The sequence below is a fragment of the Dreissena polymorpha genome, chromosome 2 (assembly GCF_020536995.1).
Source record: "Dreissena polymorpha isolate Duluth1 chromosome 2, UMN_Dpol_1.0, whole genome shotgun sequence".
In the NCBI taxonomy this organism is placed as follows: domain Eukaryota; kingdom Metazoa; phylum Mollusca; class Bivalvia; order Myida; family Dreissenidae; genus Dreissena; species Dreissena polymorpha.
The window spans coordinates 132,144,477-132,169,798 of record NC_068356.1 but is presented as its reverse complement, the minus strand read 5'-3'; the positions used below and the strand labels follow the sequence as shown (position 1 = coordinate 132,169,798).

Sequence of the window (25,322 nt, the reverse complement as noted above, 5' to 3'; positions counted from 1 at the left end):
TGGGGGAGCATAACAAAAGCTGTGTTTGAAACACAATGCCCCCTACTGCACTTTGAAGACACACAGCTGCTCCAAGGCTAGTTTCTTCGTCAAATATAGATGGACTAGAACAAAACTCAACTTTGATCTGACAGTCATGCAGGTAGACTAACACAACAAAAATCAATTAGCTGCAAGTATTTCAGAAAAAAATCTGGAATAGTGTTATTTTAGAGAAAAATGGTCTGTAACTTTGTGAAATATTAATGGACCAAAATTAAACTCAAACTTGATCGTTAAGTCATGTAGAAGACTCACAAACCAAAACAACGGTTAATCTCTGAAAGCGGTTAGGGAAAAAACCCACTGAAACATTCTGGTTTTATGTGGATTGCATACAGCTGTTTTTACTTTGCTCTGACCAGGAAAGGTTTAATACACAAGCTTTTTTCATCCCTATGAATGGGTCTGTTAAATGGACCCATTCCCAAAGCAAAATTGTAATAAACAAGAGGGCCCTAGTTCGCTCACCTGAGAGGAGTCGGTTCATTCAATCTTTACCAAACGTCAAACTTGACCTAGATATTGTCCAGACAAACATCATGGTCAAGTTTCATCATTATTGAACCAAAACTCTGGCATATGGAGTGATTTTGTTTTTGTAAGATTTTACCTGGTGACCTATAATTTGAGTTGACCCCCCTTACCAAACATCAAACTTTGCTTACAAAAATAAATATTATGACCAAATTCATAAAATCTGAAACAAAATTGTGACCTCTAGAGTGTTTACAAGGATTTTGTATAATATAATAAAAATTTGGACAATCTAAAGGAAATAATTATGGCATTAATTATGTGATATATATAAAACCTGCTTTTCACCAAGTTTCATGATGATTGGGCAAAAAATGTGTCTTCTAGAGTGTTAACAAGCTTTTTTTACTATATAAATATGAGAAAACTGCCCTCCCCCGGCAGCCATGTAATTCAACTGACCGGAACCATTTTCAAACTCAACTCTCATATCAAGGAAACAAATGTTCTGACCAAATTTCATGAAAATTGGGCCAAAAATGTGACTTCTAGAGTGTTCACATGTTTTCACTATAAACATATAGAGAAAAATGCCCCGCACTGGTGGCAATGTTTTTTCAACGATCTGAACCATTTTCAAACTCGTCTGAGATATCAATAAAACCAATGTTTTGACCAACTTTCATGATGATTGGGCTAAAATTGTGACTTCTTGAGTGTTTACAAGGTTTCTCTATAGCCAAATAAGGAAAACTGGCCCCCCCCCCCCCCCCCCCCCCCCCCCCCCCCCCCCCCCCCCCCGGACAGCCATATTATTCAACTGACCGGAACCATTTTCAAACTCAACTCTCATATCAAGGAAACAAATGTTCTGACCAAATTTCATGAAAATTGGGCCAAAAATGTGACTTCTAGAGTGTTCACATGTTTTCACTATATACATATAGAGAAAAATGCCCCTCCCACTAGCTGCCATGTTTTTTTTCTGGACCATTTTCAAACTCGTCCGAGATATCAATAAAACCAATGTTTTGACCAACTTTTATGATGATTGGGCAAAATTGTGACTTTTAGAGTGTTTACAAGGTTTCTCTATAGCCGAATAAGGAAAACTGCCCCGCCCACTGGCGGCCATGTTTTTCAACGGACCGAAACCACTTTTGAACTCAACCAACATATCATTAAGACAAACATTTTGACAAAGTTACATGAAGATTGGGCATGAAATGTGACTTCTACAGTGTTTACATGTTTTTTCTTTTTTTGACCTAGTTTTTGACCCGGCACGACCCAGTTTCAAACTCAACCGAGATTTCATTGGGACAAAGCTTCTGACCAAGTATCATGAAGATCGGACAATAAATGTGGCCTCTAGAGTGTTTACAAACAAATGTGGACGGATGGAGGACAGACGGACGGACAACGGACAAAGACCAGTCACAAAAGCTAACCTGAGCAATCAGGTGAGCTAAAAATCTAAATTTAGAAAGAAAAATTCCCAATTTTATATGATTATAATATCTCTTTTTCTTCAATGACCTCTCACAAAGTATATAACAATAATTTATATGATTGTGTTCCTTGATTTGAATTACAATACAGAGTTATTTTCAATTAGTTTTTCCCAAATCAGTGGACTTTAAGTGTGAAGAAAATACCAAATCCCACATTGCATTTTACCTAAACTGTCCAGCAAAAAGGCCTGATACACTAGCACTGACCTGGTAGTATTTTCTGAGCAGGAGACCCCGGTGATGTGAGACCACAGATCTGTGTACGGCTTGGTGGTCAGTATCTTACTGTGCATACTCAGTACATGGAGTAACGGCACTGAAACATATAAACAAAACATTGACCAGTCGAGTAAGGGCACTCAAACATATAAACTAAACATTGACCAGTGGAGTGACGACACTGAAACATTTAAACTAAACATTGACCAGTGGAGTAAGGGCACTCAAACATATAAACAAAACATTGACCAGTGGAGTAACGGCACTCAAACATATAAACAAAACATTGACCAGTGGACTAACGGCACTGAAACATATAAACAAAACATTGACCAGTGGAGTAACGGCACTGAAACATATAAACAAAACATTGACCAGTGGAGTAAGGGCACTGAAACATATAAACAAAACATTGACCAGTGGAGTAAGGGAACTGAAACATATAAACAAAACATTGACCAGTGGACTAACGGCACTGAAACATATAAACAAAACATTGACCAGTGGAGTAAGGGCACTGAAACATATAAACAAAACATTGACTAGTGGAGTAAGGGCACTCAAACATATAAACAAAACATTGACCAGTGGAGTAAGGGCACTCAAACATATAAACTAAACATTGACCAGTGGAGTAAGGGCACTCAAACATATAAACAAAACATTGACCAGTGGAGTAAGGGCACTCAAACATATAAACTAAACATTGACCAGTGGAGTAACGGCACTGAAACATATAAACCAAACATTGACCAGTGGAGTAAGGGCACTCAAACATATAAACAAAACATTGACCAGTGGAGTAAGGGCACTGAAACATATAAACAAAACATTGACCAGTGGAGTAAGGGCACTCAAACATATAAACAAAACATTGACCAGTGGAGTAAGGGCACTGAAACATATAAACTAAACATTGACCAGTGGAGTAAGGGCACTCAAACATATAAACAAAACATTGACCTGTGCCTTTATTCGCCAACAAATTCTTAGACTTGAGTCTAAATAAAATGAATATTCTTATAACTTAAATGTACTAAATCAACTTGAAAGTTAGGTCTTGCATAGACTGCGCAGGCTTATCTAGGATGACACCTAATTCACATGCATTAAGCCCACTTTTCGCAGAATGAGGCTTATATTTTATTATATTCCATGATATGTATCTTGTTCTGAGAAAACTGGGCTTAATTCATGTGCCTAAAGTGTCGTCCCAGATTAGCCTGTGCAGTCCACACAGGCTAATCAGGGACGACACTTTCCGCTTTAATGGTACTTTCAGTTTCAAGGAAGTCCCTCCTTACTGAAAATCAAGTTTAGGCGGAAAGTGTCGTCCGTGATTAGCCTGTCCGGACTTCACAGGCTAATCTGGGACAACACTTAACGCACATGCATTAAGCCCAGTTTTCTCAGAAAAAGGCTCATATGTGTATCACTACTACACTTAGCCAAGGATATGTATAGAAGACCCTGTCTAGTAGACTAGAAAGAGTTACTTGTGATACACGACAGGTCCTGCTGACTTTTTAAAACCCAACTCAAACCATACAATACCAGCATACTAATGTTCAGCTTACAAAAGCAGTGTTTCCTTGAAGTTGGCAATGGCTGACTCAAATCCCCCTTTCTCTGCAACAGCTCCAACTCCAGATTTGTCCTGAAAAAAATGCAATTTACACAATTAACATGCAATGCTAAAATAATGACATTTTTATATAATTGTTGGTTTATCTTTCATTGATAAAAGGTTCAAACTTACTTTGTCTCCATTATATGCTAATAGACATTTTTTATGTTTGGTGACATTTAGATGACAAGAAACCGTCCGAGACTGGTGATGCTCCCCAAAGTGTTTTTTGTCACAATATTGCACTATATATTCAGATAAAAGGAAACGTCTAGAGGGGCATAACTTTGGACAAACTAATACAATGGATGGTTTAGCAACTTAAAAATTTCAAAGGGCCATAACTCTCTTAATAAATCATCTAACCAGAACCCACAAATAACATGCGCATCTCCTCAAGGAAGTTAAGCTTCCCATAAAGCTTCATTGAATGCCAGTCAGTAGTTGGGGAGATATAGCCCGGACAAGAATTGCACTATATGTACAGTTTATAAAAAATTTCAAAGGGTCATAAGTCTGTGAAAAATCATCCGACCATTACCGGCTGATAATATGCACATCTCCTGTTGATAGTGAAGCTTCCCATAAAGTATCATTGAATTCCCGTAATAAGTTTCTGAGAAATCGCTCGGACAAGAATTGCACCATATGTACAATGGAAAATTTCATAGGGCCATAAGAATGTGAAAAATCATCCGACCACAATTGGCTGATAATATGCACATCTCCTCTTGGTAGTGAAGCTTCCCATAAAGTTTCATTGGATTCCCGTAATAAGTTGCTGAGAAATAGCTCGGACAAGAATTGCACTATATGTACAACAGAAAATTTCAAAGGGTCATAACTCTGTGAAATATCATCCGACCAAAACCGGCTTATAATATGCACATCTCCTCATGGTAGTGAAGCTTCCCATAAAGTTTCATTGAATTCCGGTCATTAGTCGCAGAGAAATAGCCCGGACAAGAATTGCACTATATGTACAATGGAAAATTTTAAAGGGCCATAACTCTGTAAAAAATCATCCAACCAGAACCGGCTGATAATATGCACATCTCCTCTTGGTAGTGAAGCATTCCATAAAGTTTTATTGAATTCCAGTCATTAGTTGCTGAGAAATAGCCTGGACAAGAATTGCACTATATGTACAGTTAATGGAAAATTTCAAAGGGCCATAACTCTGTGAAAAATCATCCGACCAGAACCCGCTGATAATATGCACATCTCCTCTTGGTAGTGAAGCTTCCCATAAAGTTTCATTGAATTCCAGTCATTAGTTGCTGAGAATTAGCCCGGACAAAAATTGTGCACGGACGGACAGACAGACACACACGCACGGACAAACGAAGCGGCGACTATATGCTCCCCCCAAAATAAATTTTGGGGGAGCATAAAAACTGAATGAGTAAGCAAGCAGAAACCAAAAATAGCAGACAGACAGACAGAAAGACAGCGCAGAATCAATATGCCTCCCTTTGGGGGTACAAACAAATATATTGGCTTAGTGGATATGGTGTCCGCCTAGCGATGGGGAGGTCACAGGTTCGTTCCCCATGATGGCAGCTTTCTTTAGAATTCCCTCATAGACACTAACTCTTTCAGTGCAGGAACCGAATTTTGAAGGCCTTTGCAAACAGTTTGGATCCAGATGAGACGCCACAGAACGTGGCGTCTCATCAGGATCCAAACTGTTTGCTATTCTTATAGTATTCTTTGAAAAAAAACGAAGAAAATGCTTATTTTAGAAATTCAGCAGACGACATTTTAGCAGACAACAAATTTCCCAGCATGCAAAGGGTTAAATACTGGTTCTAGTACCAATAAAAGGGACTGGAGAGTGTTTCAAATAAGCCTTAGGCTTTCTATGCAATCGAGCATAAATAAATAGGTTTAAACTAATATTTTGAACTATATTTAGAGCTCTGTCACAATTGTGACTTCTACTCTAGCAACGTATTGTCACCAAGTCTAAGAACACGTAAGACAGGATTATGTGGGTCACTGAGATTAAAAGTGTTTTGCACATCTTCACTTCATGGAGATACTTTTAAAGTTTCAATTTGATGACTTGAGAGCTGTAAAAGACATTATCTCCAGCAAACTTATAATATTTTACACTGACAGACTGAACAACCAAAAATCCGATAGAGTGACTCTAATACATCCATTTTCAAACATGGTTTGCAATAGTATAATAAAACAATTTTTTAATAAATAAAGCATGATTCTGTGAAAACTGGGCTTCCTGCATATGGGTAGAGTGTCATCCCAGATTAGCCTGTGCAGTCCACCATCGCGTATCAAGGAAGGCACTTTCTTCTTTTTTTTCCTTTCAAGAAAGTCCCTCCTTAACAAATGTTCAGTCTAAGGGGAAAGTGTTGTCCCTGATAAGCCTGTGCAGACAGAGCCCACAAAGAATCTGTCATTTTTATCATGTTACCTTGCAACTGAGCAAACAAAGAGCAGCACGCTCTCAGAGGTCTGTGAGCTGGTGTAGGTCTTGTACATCCCGTAGGTGGCATTGGTGAGGTCCTCCATCATGCTGCCCATCGCCTTGGTAACCAACGGTGACCTCTGAAATTGTACAAAGATTTTTTTTTATCTTTTTTAAAGACTAGTTTACATAAAAAAATTTGGCTACCAATGGAAACATTTAAAAGGGCAAAGTGGTTTTTGTTCAGAATTTGTTTAAATACGAGTTTAGGCAGATATAGATAATCAGTGACCGAATTTTCCGCCAAGACTGGATATTTGTTTAGAAGAGACTTCCTTTAAATAAAAAAATCCACATAAAAGGTGTCGTCCCTGATAAGCCTGTATGGCTTGCGCAGGTTAATCTGGGACAACACTTTACACCCATGCAGAAAGCCCTCTTCTCTCAAAGTACAGTTAGAATGCACGTTTATAATTATCAAATTATTTATCAAGTCTACTGAGTCTAGACAGTATGTCTACCACAATTACTATAAATAAATAAATAAAGTCTTAATGCCTGGCTAAGCCTTTATTTGTCAGCTAGCATTGCGCTGAAACATGACTGGCATGTATGTGCCCCGACCCGGGATCGAACCCAGGACCTCTGGATTGCAACGCAAGCGCCTTATCCATTGAGCTACGGAGGCACGGGTGTTATTACTTGATGACAAAAGAGTAAGAAAGCGACAGCATGTTGATAATGATCGTGTTATAGATCAGGTCTATCAAGACTAAACCGTAAGTCTACCACAATTACTGTTGTAATGGGTAAACATGAGCACCTTGATTACATTGACATAAGAAAGACTGTGTTTATCATCACGTCTACTGATACCACAATTACTGTTGTAATGGCTATAACAACAAGACTGGAATAGGTAAACATAACCAGCTTGATGGCCATGGTAATGCTTGTGTAATTTATCGCCTCTACTTGGACCAAACCACAAGTCTTCCAATTACTGGTGTAATGGGACAGGGTAACATAACCAGCTTGATGACAACGGTGTTAGAAAGCTTCAGGATTTTTCATCACGTCTACTGAGACTAAACCGTAAGTCTACCACAATTACTGGAGTAATGGGCCTCTTGATCATCATGCTGGCAATGTCCAGCGCCATCTGGCGGGGGTCGCGCGAGACGGGCCGCGTGATGGAGTACTTGCTCTCCTCGGGAATGATGGGTATCACAGAGTTGGAAAGCTGCACACACAGTGGACAGGAGTATTCTCCCTTAGACACCAGCAGATTGGCGTGGGCTCCCTGACCCTGAAAAATAGTTGAGATGAGGACATCATGATACCTTCAGGGCAACAAAGCATCAAACAGCTAGCCTGTAACTCCCTAGACTTTGTTGTGTGCCTCAATAATTTTGATAAATTATATAAAGTTGATACATTCTCTATGCAAGGAGTATTGAATTAGCAAATATTTGATTCTGTGATAAGAATATCTGTTTGTACTCTGCCTCTGCCGAAAACATATGAGCCGAGTCAAAAACCATCTTACGCCATGTGTGGCAAGCGTTACTCCAAATGCGCCTGCACATTAGCACAGTCTAGTGAGGAGCTACACTGTCCACCCTTAAGTCTCACAATGTTCCGTAGTCTCAATTGCAGACAGGGTAGTTCCTGACCAGACTGCAGGGATGCGCAGGCTGGTCTGGACCTATGCTGGCTGCCATTGCAATAGGATCCATTTTCACATGACACAAGCTCATGTTTTCAACAGAGTTAGAGTTTAAACATACATTCTGATCACAGAATCCAACATTTGCTCAATCAATACTTCTTGCTCAGAAACATAGTAGTTATCCCAAAATTGTCTGGCTCATATGACATCCAAGTAATGTTGTAACTTAAGACCCCCTTACCAGCAATGAGGAGACGTACGAAGTGTGGCAGTCGAGGTGTAGATAGTGACCACAGGTCTGTACCAGCACACCCCCGTCCCAGCCAATGTTTACAGACGTCTGACAGGAGCTCTGCAATAGTACTGATTATATGAATTTTATCTTCTATAATCCAATTTAAATCAATTTGGATAAGAAATCAGTAAGTATAGTAGGATAAAGGGTTTATTGGTTGCAAGCGAGATAACCACAACTGGGTAGTTGCAAGGAAAACAGCTGGTTGTCTCCCTAGGAGTAGGGGAGTCCCAGAATGCAATAGGCCAGTTGTTAGAACTTCCTTTTCCTTCTAACCTTGGAACCTAAGAGTCACAGAAAAAAGTTTTAAATATATTTGGGTTGAGTCATGAACAGTTAACCCTTTCCCTCTCAAATGCAAAGTGAAAATGGCTTTATGAAACCTGCATAAAACTAGATTAGAATTAAAGAAACTCGTAGTCTGTTCAAGTTTTGTGCTGTTTGCTGCTCCCCTGGGTACAGAAAATATACACAAAAGTACTCTAGAGAATGACCGGGTGCCCTAAGCGTATTTTCCATACTCTGGGTACATTGCAGTATATTTAAGAGTACCCTGGGTACTTCTAAGTACCACAGCTGACAACAACTAATCGAGCAAAACTAACCTCCTCAAAGTTTCTGAAGAGCTTTTCCAACCTCTCCGTCTGCACGCGGGAGCAGTTGACGATCCTCTGTCGAGTCTTGTCAACCAGCGTGAGAACCTTACGGGTGTCCGTCTGTGTTCTGTGGCCTAGTACTGAAAATACAAGTTATTTAACCCTTTACATTTGTAGTTCCTTGGAAAGTAAAATTTAATTAAAGACCTTTCTTACTAGATTCAAGTTTTAAAGGCTTCATTTCCAACCCTTAGACACTGGTAAGCAGCAAACAGCATAAAACCTGATTTTATGCTGTTTGCACATAGCCATTTTCATTTTGCTTCTAAGTGGGAAAGGGTTAAAAAACTCCAGCTGATCATAGAAAAATGAACGTTAAAGTAGTTAGTTAAGAAAACACCAAAAGGGGTGAATACTTATAGAAGACTATGAGCCTAAAACATAACAATTTATGTCATCATGGTACATATGGTGTCCACTAAGCGAAGGCAGGTCACTGTTTTTTCCCCATTGTGGGAGCATTCTTTAGATCTCACCTAAGACACTAAGTACTGGTACTGCCCAGGAAGCAGACCAGACAGTGTTTCAATAAGACTGGTACTGCCCAGGAAGCAGACCAGACAGCGTTTCAATAAGACTGGTACTGCCCAGGAAGCAGACCAGACAGCGTTTCAATAAGACTGGTACCGCCCAGGAAGCAGACCAGACAGCGTTTCAATAAGACTGGTACTGCCAAGGAAGCAGACCAGACAGCGTTTCAATAAGACTGGTACTGCCCAGGAAGCAGACCAGACAGAGTTTCAATAAGACTGGTACTGCCCAGGAAGCAGACCAGACAGCGTTTCAATAAGACTGGTACTGCCCAGGAAGCAGGCCAGACAGCGTTTCAATAAGACTGGTACTGCCCAGGGAGCAGACCAGACAGCGTTTCAATAAGACTGGTACTGCCCAGGAAGCAGACCAGACAGCGTTTTAATAAGACTGGTACTGCCCAGGAAGCAGACCAGACAGCGTTTCAATAAGACTGGTACTCCCCAGGAAGCAGACCAGACAGCGTTTCAATAAGACTGGTGCTGCCCAGGAAGCAGACCAGACAGCGTTTCAATAAGACTGGTACTGCCCAGGGAGCAGACCAGACAGCGTTTCAATAAGACTGGTACTGCCCAGGAAGCAGACCAGACAGCGTTTCAATAAGACTGGTACTGCCCAGGAAGCAGACCAGACAGAGTTTCAATAAGACTGGTACTGCCCAGGAAGCAGACCAGACAGCGTTTCAATAAGACTGGTACTGCCCAGGAAGCAGACCAGACAGCTTTTCAATAAGACTGGTACTGCCCAGGAAGCAGACCAGACAGTGTTTCAATAAGACTGGTACTGCCCAGGGAGCAGACCAGACAGCGTTTCAATAAGACTGGTACTGCCCAGGAAGCAGACCAGACAGTGTTTCAATAAGACTGGTACTGCCCAGGAAGCAGACCAGACAGCGTTTCAATAAGACTGGTACCGCTCAGGAAGCAGACCAGAAAGCGTTTCAATAAGACTGGTACTGCTCAGGAAGCAGACCAGACAGCGTTTCAATAAGACTGGTACTGCCCATGAAGCAGACCAGACAGCGTTTCAATAAGACTGGTACTGCCCAGGAAGCAGACCAGACAGCGTTTCAATAAGACTGGTACTGCCCATGAAGCAGACCAGAAAGAGTTTCAATAAGACTGGTACTGCCCAGGAAGCAGACCAGACAGCGTTTCAATAAGACTGGTACTGCCCAGGAAGCAGACCAGACAGCGTTTCAATAAGACTGGTGCTGCCCAGGAAGCAGACCAGACAGCGTTTCAATAAGACTGGTACTGCCCAGGAAGCAGACCAGACAGCGTTTCAATAAGACTGGTACTGCCCAGGAAGCAGACCAGACAGCGTTTCAATAAGACTGGTACTGCCCAGGAAGCAGACCAGACAGCGTTTCAATAAGACTGGTACTGCCCAGGAAGCAGACCAGACAGCGTTTCAATAAGACTGGTACTGCCCAGGAAGCAGACCAGACAGCATTTCAATATGACTGGTACTGCCCAGGAAGCAGACCAGACAGCGTTTCAATAAGACTGGTACTGCCCAGGAAGCAGACCAGACAGCGTTTCAATAAGACTGGTACTGCCCAGGAAGCAGACCAGACAGCGTTTCAATAAGACTGGTACTGCCCAGGAAGCAGACCAGACAGCGTTTCAATAAGACTGGTACTGCCCAGGAAGCAGACCAGACAGCGTTGCAATAAGACTGGTACTGCCCAGGGAGCAGACCAGACAGCGTTTCAATAAGACTGGTACTGCCCAGGAAGCAGACCAGACAGCGTTTCAATAAGACTGGTACTGCCCAGGAAGCAGACCAGACAGCGTTTCAATAAGACTGGTACTGCCCAGGGATCAGACCAGACAGCGTTTCAATAAGACTGGTACTGCCCAGGAAGCAGACCAGACAGCGTTTCAATAAGACTGGTACTGCCCAGGAAGCAGACCAGACAGCGTTTCAATAAGACTGGTACTGCCCAGGAAGCAGACCAGACAGCGTTTCAATAAGACTGGTACTGCCCAGGGAGCAGACCAGACAGCGTTTCAATAAGACTGGTACTGCCCAGGAAGCAGACAAGACAGCGTTTCAATAAGACTGGTACTGCCCAGGAAGCAGGCCAGACAGCGTTTCAATAAGACTGGTACTGCCCAGGAAGCAGACCAGACAGCGTTTCAATAAGACTGGTACTGCCCAGGAAGCAGACCAGACAGCGTTTCAATAAGACTGGTACTGCCCAGGAAGCAGACCAGACAGCGTTTCAATAAGACTGGTACTGCCCAGGGAGCAGACCAGACAGCGTTTCAATAAGACTGGTACTGCTCAGGAAGCAGACCAGACAGAGTTTCAATAAGACTGGTACTGCCCAGGAAGCAGACCAGACAGCGTTTCAATAAGACTGGTACTGCCCAGGGAGCAGACCAGACAGCGTTTCAATAAGACTGGTACTGCCCAGGGAGCAGACCAGACAGCGTTTCAATAAGACTGGTACTGCCCAGGAAGCAGACCAGACAGCGTTTCAATAAGACTGGTACTGCCCAGGAAGCAGACCAGACAGCGCTTCAATAAGACTGGTACTGCCCAGGAAGCAGACCAGACAGCGTTTCAATAAGACTGGTACTGCCCAGGAAGCAGACCAGACAGCGTTTCAATAAGACTGGTACTGCCCAGGGAGCAGACCAGACAGCGTTTCAATAAGACTGGTACTGCCCAGGAAGCAGACCAGACAGCGTTTCAATAAGACTGGTACTGCCCAGGAAGCAGACCAGACAGAGTTTCAATAAGACTGGTACTGCCCAGGAAGCAGACCAGACAGCGTTTCAATAAGACTGGTACTGCCCAGGAAGCAGACCAGACAGCGTTTCAATAAGACTGGTACTGCCCAGGAAGCAGACCAGACAGCGTTTCAATAAGACTGGTACTGCCCAGGAAGCAGACCAGACAGCGTTTCAATAAGACTGGTACTGCCCAGGAAGCAGACCAGACAGCGTTTCAATAAGACTGGTACTGCCCAGGGAGCAGACCAGACAGCGTTTCAATAAGACTGGTACTGCCCAGGGAGCAGACCAGACAGCGTTTCAATAAGACTGGTACTGCCCAGGAAGCAGACCAGACAGCGTTTCAATAAGACTGGTACTGCCCAGGGATCAGACCAGACAGCGTTTCAATAAGACTGGTACTGCCCAGGGATCAGACCAGACAGCGTTTCAATAAGACAGGTACTGCCCAGGAAGCAGACCAGACAGCGTTTCAATAAGACTGGTACTGCCCAGGAAGCAGACCAGACAGCGTTTCAATAAGACTGGTACTGCCCAGGAAGCAGACCAGACAGTGTTTCAATAAGACTGGTACTGCCCAGGAAGCAGACCAGACAGCGTTTTAATAAGACTGGTACTGTCCAGCAGAAAGCAGACCAGACAGCGTTTCAATAAGACTGGTACTGCCCAGGAAGCAGACCAGACAGCGTTTCAATAAGACTGGTACTGCCCAGGAAGCAGACCAGACAGCGTTTCAATAAGACTGGTACTGTCCAGGAAGCAGACCAGACAGTGTTTCAATAAGACTGGTACTGCCCAGGAAGCAGACCAGACAGCTTTTCAATAAGACTGGTACTGCCCAGGAAGCAGACCAGACAGCGTTTCAATAAGACTGGTACTGCCCAGGAAGCAGACCAGACAGCATTTCAATAAGACTGGTGCTGCCCAGGAAGCAGACCAGACAGCGTTTCAATAAGACTGGTACTGCCCAGGAAGCAGACCAGACAGCGTTTCAATAAGACTGGTACTGCCCAGGGAGCAGACCAGACAGCGTTTCAATAAGACTGGTACTGCCCAGGAAGCAGACCAGACAGCGTTTCAATAAGACTGGTACTGCCCAGGAAGCAGACCAGACAGCGTTTCAATAAGACTGGTACTGCCCAGGAAGCAGACCAGACAGCGTTTCAATAAGACAGGTACTGCCCAGGAAGCAGGCCAGACAGCGTTTCAATAAGACTGGTACTGCCCAGGAAGCAGACCAGACAGCGTTTCAATAAGACTGGTACTGCCCAGGAAGCAGACCAGACAGCGTTTCAATAAGACTAAGGATTTAAATCTTTAGAGCTCAAATAAATAGGTTTAAACTAAAACATTACAAGAGCTCCAGAGCTCCTTGGTCTGAGACAAATCTCCCTCCCTCCCCCCCCCCTCCCAAACAGAGCTTTGACACAGAACCAGTAAATGTGCTCAGGAGTAATCAATCGAACATAATTTACACATAAATAGGTATTATCTACTTTTCAAGATTAATGCACCTGCAAAGTATGAGGCGGATCAGTCAATCCTTTGATGATGACTGAACTGAAATCAATTTAACACTTAATGTCACCTTGACCTTTGTACAAGTGACCCCAATTTCAATAGTGGTCATCTACTGTCAACGCACATGTTAAGTATCAAGCCAATCGGTCAATTTGTTGACAAGTTATTGATCTAAAACTATTTTCACACTTATTGTTACAGTGACCTTGACCTTGTGATCCCAATTTCAATAGGGGTCATCAACTGTCCAAGGCCAATGCACATGGGAAGTATCAAGCCAATTAGTGACTCATATGACGAGTTATTGATCTGAGAGAATTTCACATTTAGTGTGACAGTGACCTTGACCTTTGACCTAGAGACCCCAATGTTAATAGGGGCCTTCTACTGTCCAACGCCAATTTACATGGGAAGTATCAATTCAATCAGTCCCTCCGTTCACGAGTTATTAATCATAAACTATTTTCACTCTTAGTGTGACCTTGACCTTTACCTACTGACCCCAATTTTAATAGGGGTCATCTTCTGGCAAAGGCCAAGCCAATTGGTCAATCAGTACACAAGTTATTGATCAGAAACAATTTTCACTCTGAGTGTTAGTAACCTTGACTTTTGACCTAATAACCCCAATTTAAATAGGGATCATCTACTGGCAAAGGCCAATGCACACAAGCAGCATCAAGCCAATTGGTCAATCCTTTCACAAGTTATTGATCGGAAAAGAACTTGTCTACTGACAGACCGACCGAAATCCAGCAAAACAATATGACCCCTCTTTTTTGAAAAAAGGGCATACAAATTAAATTTACCACTGGAAGCTTGCAGAAAGACGACAAGTCCTATGGTCCTCTCTGCAGTGGACGGCGTACTCTGGTTACATATCACACAGTCGTACAACGTCTCGTCTGATTCCATACTCTCTGGATGACCACTGCCATCTGGGCTGTTTGGACTTTTTGAGGCACCCGTTGTTGAGGAATCTGTCGAGGGAGAATGAGTGACAATAAAGTAAGGCAATTAAATGACATCTATGGCTTGGTAAGATAAGAAAAATATTTTAGTAACATTTTCTGTTGAATTAATGAGAACAAGAGTGACAAACTGTCACAAGATATGCCCGTTTGAAGGTTTTGGACACCATGCTAAATGCTTGAAATGCACTAAGTGACCTAGTGACCTAGTTTTTGACCCGGCATGACCCAAATTTGAACTTCACCTAGATATCATTTAGACACAACTTTTGACCAAATTTGGTGAACATCGGATGAAAACTACTTCAATTAGAGAGCGGACACCATGCTTAATCCTTGAAATGCACAAAGTGACCCCGTGACCTAGTTTTTGACCCTACATGATCCATATTCGAACCTGACCTAGATTTTGTCTAGATACAACTTCTGACCAAATTTGGTGAAGATCGGATGAAAACTTCTTTAATTAGAGAGCGGAGACCATGCTCAATGCTTGAAATGCACTAAGTGACCTCCTGACCTAGTTTTTGACCCGGCATTACCCATATTTCAACTTGTCCTAGATATCATTTAGACGCAACTTCTGACCAAATTTGGTGAAGATCGGATGAAAACTACTTCAATTAGAGAGTGGACACCATGCTAAATCCTTGAAATGCACTTAAAGACCCCATGACCTAGTTTTTGACCCGGCATGACCTATATTCGAACTTGACCTAGATATTGTCTAGATACAACTTCTGACTAAGTTTGGTATAGATTGGATGAAAACTATTTGAATTAAAGAGACACTGCTGTGGACGCCGCCGCCTGCCCTTTCGTCATGGGTGAAACTATAATACGTCACGTTTTTTTAAAACTAGGTATAAAAATCAAAACACTCAAGCCTATGGAGAAAAGATATGAACAATCTAAAGGTCACCTGGTTTGAGCAATGTTGTTCTCAAGTGTCACATTAACATTTACTGAGTAAGACTTGTTCAATTGAAAATGCAGTATTTAAAGACAAGAGCACCGCATAGCGGGTGCCAACACTCGGCTGTGGTTGCAGTTTTGAATAAATGAAAGGTGCATCTACATAGGAAGTTTCAAAGTTGTAGGTGGAGGCACTTTGATTTTACAGCCTATGTTTAAGTTTTATATTAGAGGTCACAGTGACCTTGACCTTTGACCTAGTGACCCAAAAATGGGTTTGGCGTGTAGAACTCATCAAGGTGCATCTACATATGAAGTTTCAAAGTTAATGGTGGAAGCACTTTGATTTTAGACCCTATGTTAAAGTTTTATATTAGAGGTCACAGTGACCTTGACCTTTGACCTAGTGATCCAAAAATGGGTGTGGCGTGTAAAACTCATCAAGATGCAGCCACATATGAAGTTTGAAAGTTGTAGGTGGAAGCACTTCGATTTTAGAGCCAATGTTAAGGTTTTCGCATGACGCGGACGGCGGACGGCAGACGACGAGCTGGCTATGACAATACCTCGGGTTTTCTCCGAAAAAAGCCGAGCTAAACAATTATTTAAAAAAAACTGCCTACACAAGGTTTTCCATTTTGCAATTTTTCTAGTAGTGATAAAAGCTATCATTTTAGCCATGGTTAGTTGCACAAGGAAGGTCAGATTAGTTTTCTCGGAAACCAATGGGTCCAACACAAATTCTAGCGACCATAAACCAGAGACCTCGCAAATTCATTAGGCCGGGTTGTTCAAAACTTTTACAACCAGTTGTTAAACCTTTAATGTATGGGCCCATGTGAACAATGCTCGGCCAATATAAACAATGTTGGGCCCATGTGAACAAAACTGGGCCCATGTGAACAATACTGGGCCCATGTGAACAATACTGGGCCCAGGTGAACAATGCTTGGCCCATGTGAACAATGCTGGGCCCATGTGAACAATGCTGGGCCCATGTGACCAATACTGGGCCCATGTGAACAATGCTGGGCCCATGTCAAAATACTGGGACCATGTGAACAATACTGGGCCCGTGTGAACAATGCTGGGCCCATGTGATTATACTGGGCCCATAAGAACAATACTGGGCCCGTGTGAACAATACTGGGTCAATGTGAAAAATACTGGACCCATGTGAACAATACTGCGCCCATAAGAACAATACTGGGCCCATGTGAACAATGTTGGGCCCAGGTGATTATACTGGGCCTATGTGAACAATACTGGGTCAATGTGAACAATACTGTACCCATGTGAACAATACTTGGCCCATAAGAACAATACTGGGCCCATGTGAACAATGTTGGGCCCAGGTGATTATACTGGGCCCATAAGAACAATACTGGGCCCGTGTGAACAATACTGGGTCAATGTGAACAATACTGTACCCATGTGAACACTACTGGGCCCATAAGAACAATACTGGGCCCATGTGAACAATGTTGGGCCCAGGTGATTATACTGGGCCAATGTGAACAATACTGGGTCAATGTGAACAATACTGGACCCATGTGAACAATACCAAGCCCATGTGAACAATACAGGGCCCATAAGAATAATACTGGGCCCATGTGATCAATGCTGGGTCCATGTGAACAATGCTGGGCCCAGGTGAACAATACCTTCAGTCTCCATTGCTTGCTCCATAAATGCCTTCTGTTTGGATGCGAACTCTTCCATCAACTTCTGTTGACGCTCTCTTGCCTTTTTACGTCTGCAATATGACAAGAATATAAATAATGAAAAGAAATTTGTACAACAGCTAAAGCAGAACAATTTATGAATTTTCAAGTCTGCAATATGGGAAATAGGAGATGACATCAAAATCATTAAAAAAAATAGGGAAATTTGGTAAAACTTAAAAAGAAGAACTACTATTTCATTCATTACTGAGGTTCTCTGGCATATTTACGTCTACAATATGGCAGATGGGAAATGATGGCAAGATTATTAATCATGAAGGAAAATTTGACTAAACTTAAAAAGCAGGACAAACTATTTATTCGTGAATATACAGTCTTAGCAACATTTCAGTGCAGGAAACTACAAAACTCCGCTTAAAGAATTCAACAAAACTCTTCATGCCTAAATTGATCCAGAAGAATTTGTTTAAACAAGATTTGCAATGAAAGAGGCAAATTCTGCTGAAAGGAGCAAAAATCAAAACTCTGATACTTAAATACACAACAAGAGCACCGCCTTGCGGGTGCAGACCGCTCATCTATTTTCTTTTTAAAGGTGAAGGGACTCTCATTTTCAATCACAAAGGAGGGAGGGGTGGAGTGAAGAGGGGTGCATTGTGTGGGTGTGTGGACATTTATTACATTATCTTCCAAAAATGCGAAAAAAGGAAAAAAAAAATCGGGGTGGTGGGTGGGGATTCTTGGGTGCGATGGTTGGACGGTATTTCAAACATAAAATAATAAAAATTAATATTTGTGTTTTTTAACAGTTTCAAAAAAAAATGGGGGGGTGAGGTGGGGGGGGGGGGTATAGTGTGAGGGTGTGGTGGTAATTTGTGAGATGATATTAAAAAAAAAAAAAAAAAAAAAAATTAGGGGGGGGGGGGGGATCGGGTGGGGGGAGGGGGGTGTGGGGGGGGTTCTTGGGTGCGATGGTTGGACGGTATTTCAAACATAAAATAATCAAAATAAATAGTTTTGTTTTTTAACCGTTTAAAAAAAAAATTGGGGAGGGGGTGGGTGGGGGGGGTATAGTGTGAGGATGTGGTGGTCATTTGTGAGATGATCTTTAAAAAAAAAAAAAAATAGGGGATAGGGGGGGATTACGGGGGGGAGGGGGGGGGGGGGGGCACGGGCAATGGTTTAGGTGGTGTAGGTGGAGTCTATTGTGGTATGTCAGGTAAGAGTAGTTTTGCCAAAGTATCAATCAAATCTAATCATAAATAAAGAAGTTATGGCAATTTTAGCAAATTTTAATAATTTGACCTTGAGAGTCAAGGTCATTCAAAGGTCAAGGTAAAATTCAACTTGCCAGGTACAGTAACCTCATGATAGCATGAAAGTATTTGAAGTTTGAAAGCAATTGCCTTGATACTTAAGGAGTAAAGTGGATCGAAACACAAAATTTAACCATATATTCAAAGTTACTAAGTAAAAAAAGGGCCATAATTCCGTAAAAATGACATCCAGAGTTGTGCAACTTGTCCTTTTACTGTAACCTTATGATAGTTTGCGCGTGTTCCAAGTATGAAAGCAATATCTATGATACTTTAGGGGTAAAGTGGACCAAAACACAAAACTTAACCAAACTTTCAATTTTCTAAGTACAAAGGGCCCATAATTCCGTCCAAATGCCAGTCAGAGTTACATAACTTTGCCTGCACAGTCCCCTTACGATAGTTAATAAGTGTTGCAAGTATGAAAGCAATAGCTTTGATACTGTAGGAATAAAGTGGACCTAAACACAAAACATAACCAAATTTTCAATTTTCTAAGTATAAAAAGGGCACATAATTCTGTCAAAATGCCAGTCAGAGTTACATTACTTTGCCTGCACAGTCCCCTTATGATAGTTAGTAAGTGTTGCAAGTATGAAAGCAATAGCTTTGATACTTAAGGAATAAAATGGACCTAAACACAAAACTTCACCAAAATTTTCAATTTTCTAAGTATAAAAAGGGCACATAATTCTGTCAAAATGCACGCCAGAGTTATCTAACTTTGCCTGCCCAGTCCCCTCATGATAGTAAGTAAGTGTACCAAGTTTGAATGCAATAGCATTGATACTTTCAGAAAAAAGTGGACCTAAATGCAAAACTTAACCAAAATTTTCAATTTTCTAAGTATAAAAAGGGCACATAATTCAGTCAAAATGCATGCCAGAGTTATCTAACTTTGCCTGCCCAGTCCCCTCATGATAGTAAGTAAGTGTACCAAGTTTGAATGCAATAGCATTGATACTTTCTGAGAAAAGTGGACCTAAACGCAAAACTTAACCGGACGCCGACGCAAAGGTGATGACAATAGCTCATTATTTTTTTTCAAAAAATAGATGAGCTAAAAAGGGCTTGGTTTTAATGTGTTTTAGTCTGAAAGAAAACAGTTAAGTACAGAAAAAGAACTTAAAGCCACTGTTTTAAGGTTAAACTCATGTGCATATCTTGTTTCAGAACCAAAACCAAAAACAAGAGCAACATTTTCTTACATAAACAGAATTTAAAGCCAACATGAAAGTTAGTTAAAACTCAAGCACAGAAAAATACAAGAGCACACTTTTCTTACGTACCTAGTTTCAGTGTCCATAGACTTTCCTTTCTTTGAGGTTCCAGCCTCTTTGGGTTTATTGGCTTGATAGAGGTCTTCTACCGCTCTGGCGCAATCTGTGCTGCTCTGACATAGCTTATCAAGGACTTTCTTCACATAAAACTCCCCATTTCCTCCATTCTCCATCCCGCTGCCATTTCCACTCACAGACGGCGGCGCATACGAATTCGACTTTCCCGACAGTTTAGAATGGAGCTTATACAAAATAGTCATAAGGCTTTCGTTGATAGCGACAATTTTCGTTCTCTGTCGTTCTGTGGTCATGCCCCTGGTCTCGAACTTGGGACGTGTTCCGCTGGTGGACGGGAGGACGGTGAGAATACTTGGCTGGGGGTTACCTGAAGTCGTTGTCAAGGGCGACAGATGGAATGATGGGATGTGTCCAGTGTGGGCTGCTGTGATAGGACCACTTGGGCCTGGAGAAAGATGGAAGACAGAAAAAGTTGTGTGTACTTGTTTTCTTTAAATTTTAGCATTCTATTTTTCTAGTCAATATCTACATGTCTTTTAATCATGACATCATTTTGATAAACATACATTTTATAATTTTCTCTGAAAGAAACAGTAATGTTTGGATGAAGCTTTTGACAGAAGCAAGAAGTTTCAATTATTTTATAGGTGCGTTTTATGCAAATATTTGTTGACATTTTCAGATGGTAAGACAGTATATCTTAACTTATTTTTACAGGTTGTTTTAATATTGTTGTTTTTAAGTTCAAAACCAAGTTACATATAATAATTTTACACACACATATACTCTCATGTTTTTTACAACCTGAAAATTGTTTTCGCCAACTCATTCCACAACCATAAACAGCAACACCAGAACAAAGTACAATGTAAAATACCAATTCTTAAATACTCTAATTTTAACAAGACTATTGCCAAGCAAGTCCCCTTCCAGTGAAACTCCACCACTTTTAGCGATATTTATAGTCTATTTGTTGCCAAAGCAACCAAAATTCTTGACATAGGAACAAAATGAAATGATGTGCATAATCTCCATATTGCCATCTTTCCATGTTTCAAGTTTCATGAACAAATATGAAGAACTTTTAAAGTTATCGCAGCATCCACCATTTTCAGCAATATTTCTAGTCTATTTTTTGCCATAGCAACCAGCATTCTTGACGTAGGAACAAAATGAAATGACGTGCATAATCTGCATATTGCCATCCGTCCATGTTTCAAGTTTCATGAAAAAATATGAAGAACTTTTAAAGTTATCACAGGATCAAGAAAAGTGTGACAGACTGACAGGCTCACAGACTGACGCATAGAGCCCAAACCATAAGTCCGCTTTGGTTCCACCAGTAGGGGACAAAAATATTCTTTATTCTTAGACTAACGTCTAATATTAGGTGTGTGAATAACTGTCTTGATCAGCTCACCTGCTAAAGCGCTAGGCGCCAACTGGAACATCTCTTCAAAAGATTCGAATGATGTGTCCAGGGACAGACGTGGCGACCCTTCCCTCTCTACGCTCAGGGATACCTCCACCTCACGTATCGTCTGCTTTACGTTCTCCAGGATGTCATTGCCAGAAAACCAGTCTCTGTAACTCTTGTCTGGCACCCTTGCCGGAGACGGTTTGACCTGTGATGAGTGACATTCCTTAATCTGGGACTCAAGGTATCATAATCTATTACTTATATTACTCTTCAACATTTTGTAAGAACAGGAGCATAACATTTAGCTCTATTTTTACCACTCTGTTTTTACCTAATACCATAGAATTTTACTGAAATTGATAAACTTGGATAAAGGAAATGCTATTTGAGTAATATATTTTCTCCATTTATACCACGCATTTTTCACAATAGGCATGTTTTAAACAATGTTGAATTAGCTAAAGAAATGTTTAGCCTTACAGAGTCCATTTCAAAGTAAGATAAAAAATTCTAAAAATAAAAAAAGAGGGTTACGCATCACTCACTCTTTCAGAACAAAAAGAATGTCACACATCACTCACTCTTTTAGAACCATCAGGGTTTGGTACAGTGATTGCCAACTCGAGAAGGTGAACAGCGTAAAAGCTGAAACTCTCCGGCAAACTGCTGTCTTTCAATACCTGCATTTAATAAATACAGTTTTACATTACTTTTACGTAACATTTTAGCCGCGTAAGAAGGGTTTTAAAGCATGTTCCTTAAGCGTCCTCCCAGATAAGCCTGTTCAGTCTGTACACACACTTTCCATCTAAAATCCATTTTCCTTATGAAGAGACCTCACTTAAATGAAAAATATGTCAACAGCCGAAAGTGCTGTCCCTGATAAGCCTGTGTGGACTGCACAGGCTAATCTTAGACAACACTTTAAGCACATGCATTAGATCCTGTTTTCCCACAGCGAGGCTCGTTTGCCTTATGTGATCACCTTAACCCATTTAAGCCTATTGGACTCTCCCATCCTTCTAAGTTGGATCAATTTATTTCCAAAATTAGGGATGTCTAGTATATTTATTTCTATATTTAGAACAATTCTTACAGAAATTCATTTAAGCAAACAGCGTAGATCCAGATGAGACGCCGCATCATGCGGCGTCTCATTTGGGTTTAGGCTGTTTGCTTTGTCCTTTTTTCAGGACGCTAGGCATGAACGGGTTAAATAAACATTACAGCTCAAATACAAACAGATGTCTTACATAAACTGAACAGATTTGTATTTGAAATATCATGGTTATAATTTTCACTTGATCAACATGAGCACTTAACCCTTTGCATGCTGGGAAATTTGTCATCTGCTAAAATGTCGTCTGCTGAATTTCTAAAATTAGCATTTTCTTCGATTTTTTTCAAAGAATATTATCAGAATAGCAAACAGTTTGGATCCTGATGAGACGCCACGTTCTGTGGCGTCTCATCTGGATCCAAACTGTTTGCAAAAGCCTTCAAAATTCTGTTCCCGCACTGAAAGGGTTAAATCAACATTACAGCTCAAATACAAACAGATGTCTTACATAAACTGAACAGATTTGTATTTGAAATATCATGGTTATAAGTTTCACTTGATCAACATGAGCACTTAAATTAAGAGGATAATAAAAAGTCGGAAAATAATGTTCATCTGCCTTTGAAAGATATGCTTGTAGTTTATTTTTGCTGTTGGGAATCAGTGACTTCAATTTACAGCACCTCAATATAACTCATACTTATGAACTCTATTAGCATAAATTACTTGATTTTTGCCCTTCATGAATACTTTGTGTTGAACATGAAAAGTTTTTATGAGCAAATGACAACACAGACGTAAGGTAGTAGGAGATAATATCATGTCTTTAATCCTTTAATCCTTTTCCAGTAACAAACTAATAATTTAATCATCACAGTTTGAAACTGTTGAATCATTCACCATTTTAAAAACGGTAAAGATGACAAAGTGTTATATTCACATTTTGAAGGACGGTAAAGATGAAAGAGTGTTATATTCACATTTTGAAGGACGGTAAAGATGAAACAGTGTTATATTCACATTTTGAAAGAAGGTTTATGTAAAGGAGTGCATGTTTTTCAAAGGCTCAAAAGGGCACATTTTTACATTCACCATTTGAAGAACAGTAAAGATTAAAGAGTGTTATATTCACATTTTGAAGGATGGTAAAGATAAAAGAATGTTATATTCACATTTTGAAGGACGGTAAAGATAAAAGAATGTTATATTCACATTTTGAAGGATAGTAAAGATTAAAGAGTGTTTTATTCACATTTTGAAGGATAGTAAAGTTAAAAAAAGTGTCATATTCACATTTCAAAGGATGGTAAAGATGAAAGAGTGCTGAATTAACCTTTGAAGGACAGTTAAGATGAAAGAGTTATATTCAAATGTTGAAGGATGGTTAAGATAAAAGATTGCATGGTTTTGTTAAGGCTCAAAAGGGCACATTTTTACATTCACTATTTGAAGGACAGTAAAGATGAAAGAGTGTTATATTCAAATATTGAAGGAAGGTAAAGATTAAAAAGTGTTATATTCACATACAAGGACAGTAAAGATGAAAATGTTATATTCACATATTGAAGGATGGTAAAGATGAATAAGAACACCAGTGCAGATTGCTCATCTAGTCAAAAAGGAGGGAGGGATGGGGTGGAGAGGGGTGTATAGTGGGGGGTTGTGGTCATTTATTAGATGATCTTCTAAAAATAAGAAAAAAAATGGGGGGGATACTTGTGAGGGATGGTTGGGCGGTTTTTAATGGAAAAAAATATTTGGGGGGATTCTGGGGGGGGGGGGCGTGGGGGATTGGTTGGGTGAAGTCTATTGTGGTATGTCAGGTAAGTGTTGTTATGTCAACGTATGAATCAAATCTGATCATAAATAAAGAAGTTATGGCAATTTTAGCAAAATTTGACCTAGAGAGTCAAGGTATTTAAAGGTCAAGGTCAAATTCAACTTGCCAGGTACAGTACCCTCATAATTGTATGAAAGTATTTGAAGTTTGAATGCAATAGCCTTGATACTTTAAAAGGTAAAGTGGATCTAAACACAAAATTTAACCAAATATTCAAAGTAACTATGTCAAAAAAGGGCCATAATTCCTTTAAAATGCCAATCAGAGTTATGCAACTTGTCCTGCACAGTCCTCTTATGATAGTTAGCGAGTGTCCTAAGTCTGAAAGCAATAGCTATGATACTTTAGGAGAAAAGTGGACCAAAACACAAAACTTAACCAAATTTTCAATTTTCTAAGTATAAAGGGGCAATAATTCTGTCAAAATGCCAGTCAGAGTTACATAACTTTGCCCTCACAGTCCCCTTATGATAGTTAGTAAGTATTGCAACTATGAAAGCCATAGCTTTGATACTTTAGGAAAAAAGTGGACCTAAACACAAAAGTAAACAAAATTTTCAATTTTCTAAGTATAAAAAGTGCACATAATTCTGTCAAAATGCCAGCCAGAGTTATCTAACTTTGCCTGCCCAGTCCCCTCATGATAGTGAGGAAGTGGACCTAAACACACAACTTAACCAAATTTTCAATTTTCTAAGTACAAAAAAGGGCACATAATTCTGTCAAAATGCCAGCCAGAGTTATCTAACTTTGCCTGCCCAGTCCACTCATGATAGTAGGTAAGTGTACCAAGTTTGAATGCAATAGCTTTGATACTTTATGAGAAAAGTTGGCCTAAACACCAAACTTAACCAGACGCCAAAGCTAACGCCAATGCCGACGACCAGGTGATGACAATACCTCATAAATATTTTTCAAAAAATAGATGAACTAAAAGCTGTTATATTCAAATATTATAAGACGGTACATTCACATTTTAAAGGACATTAACAATGAAAGAGTTTTACAGTGGTCTTTTGAAGGTATTATGAGTTCTACATTCACCTTTTGAAGGACTGTTGAGATCAAGGAGTGTTACATTCACC

General features: G+C 40.6%; 1 protein-coding gene across 1 annotated transcript in view; it reads right to left on the bottom strand.

Moving 5' to 3' along the window:
- Positions 1-25,322, bottom strand: part of LOC127870085 (E3 ubiquitin-protein ligase ubr3-like) — a 113,952-nt gene that overhangs the window by 30,443 nt on the left and 58,187 nt on the right. The window contains exons 21-31 of the mRNA XM_052412745.1: positions 21,919-22,017; positions 21,338-21,542; positions 19,909-20,362; positions 17,283-17,374; positions 14,542-14,712; positions 8,883-9,013; positions 8,224-8,334; positions 7,416-7,619; positions 6,317-6,450; positions 3,827-3,906; positions 2,238-2,346 (exon numbers count right to left, since the gene is read on the bottom strand). Of these exons, the coding sequence (XP_052268705.1) occupies positions 2,238-2,346; positions 3,827-3,906; positions 6,317-6,450; positions 7,416-7,619; positions 8,224-8,334; positions 8,883-9,013; positions 14,542-14,712; positions 17,283-17,374; positions 19,909-20,362; positions 21,338-21,542; positions 21,919-22,017 (1,790 nt within the window). The remainder of the gene's footprint in view (positions 1-2,237; positions 2,347-3,826; positions 3,907-6,316; positions 6,451-7,415; positions 7,620-8,223; positions 8,335-8,882; positions 9,014-14,541; positions 14,713-17,282; positions 17,375-19,908; positions 20,363-21,337; positions 21,543-21,918; positions 22,018-25,322) is intronic.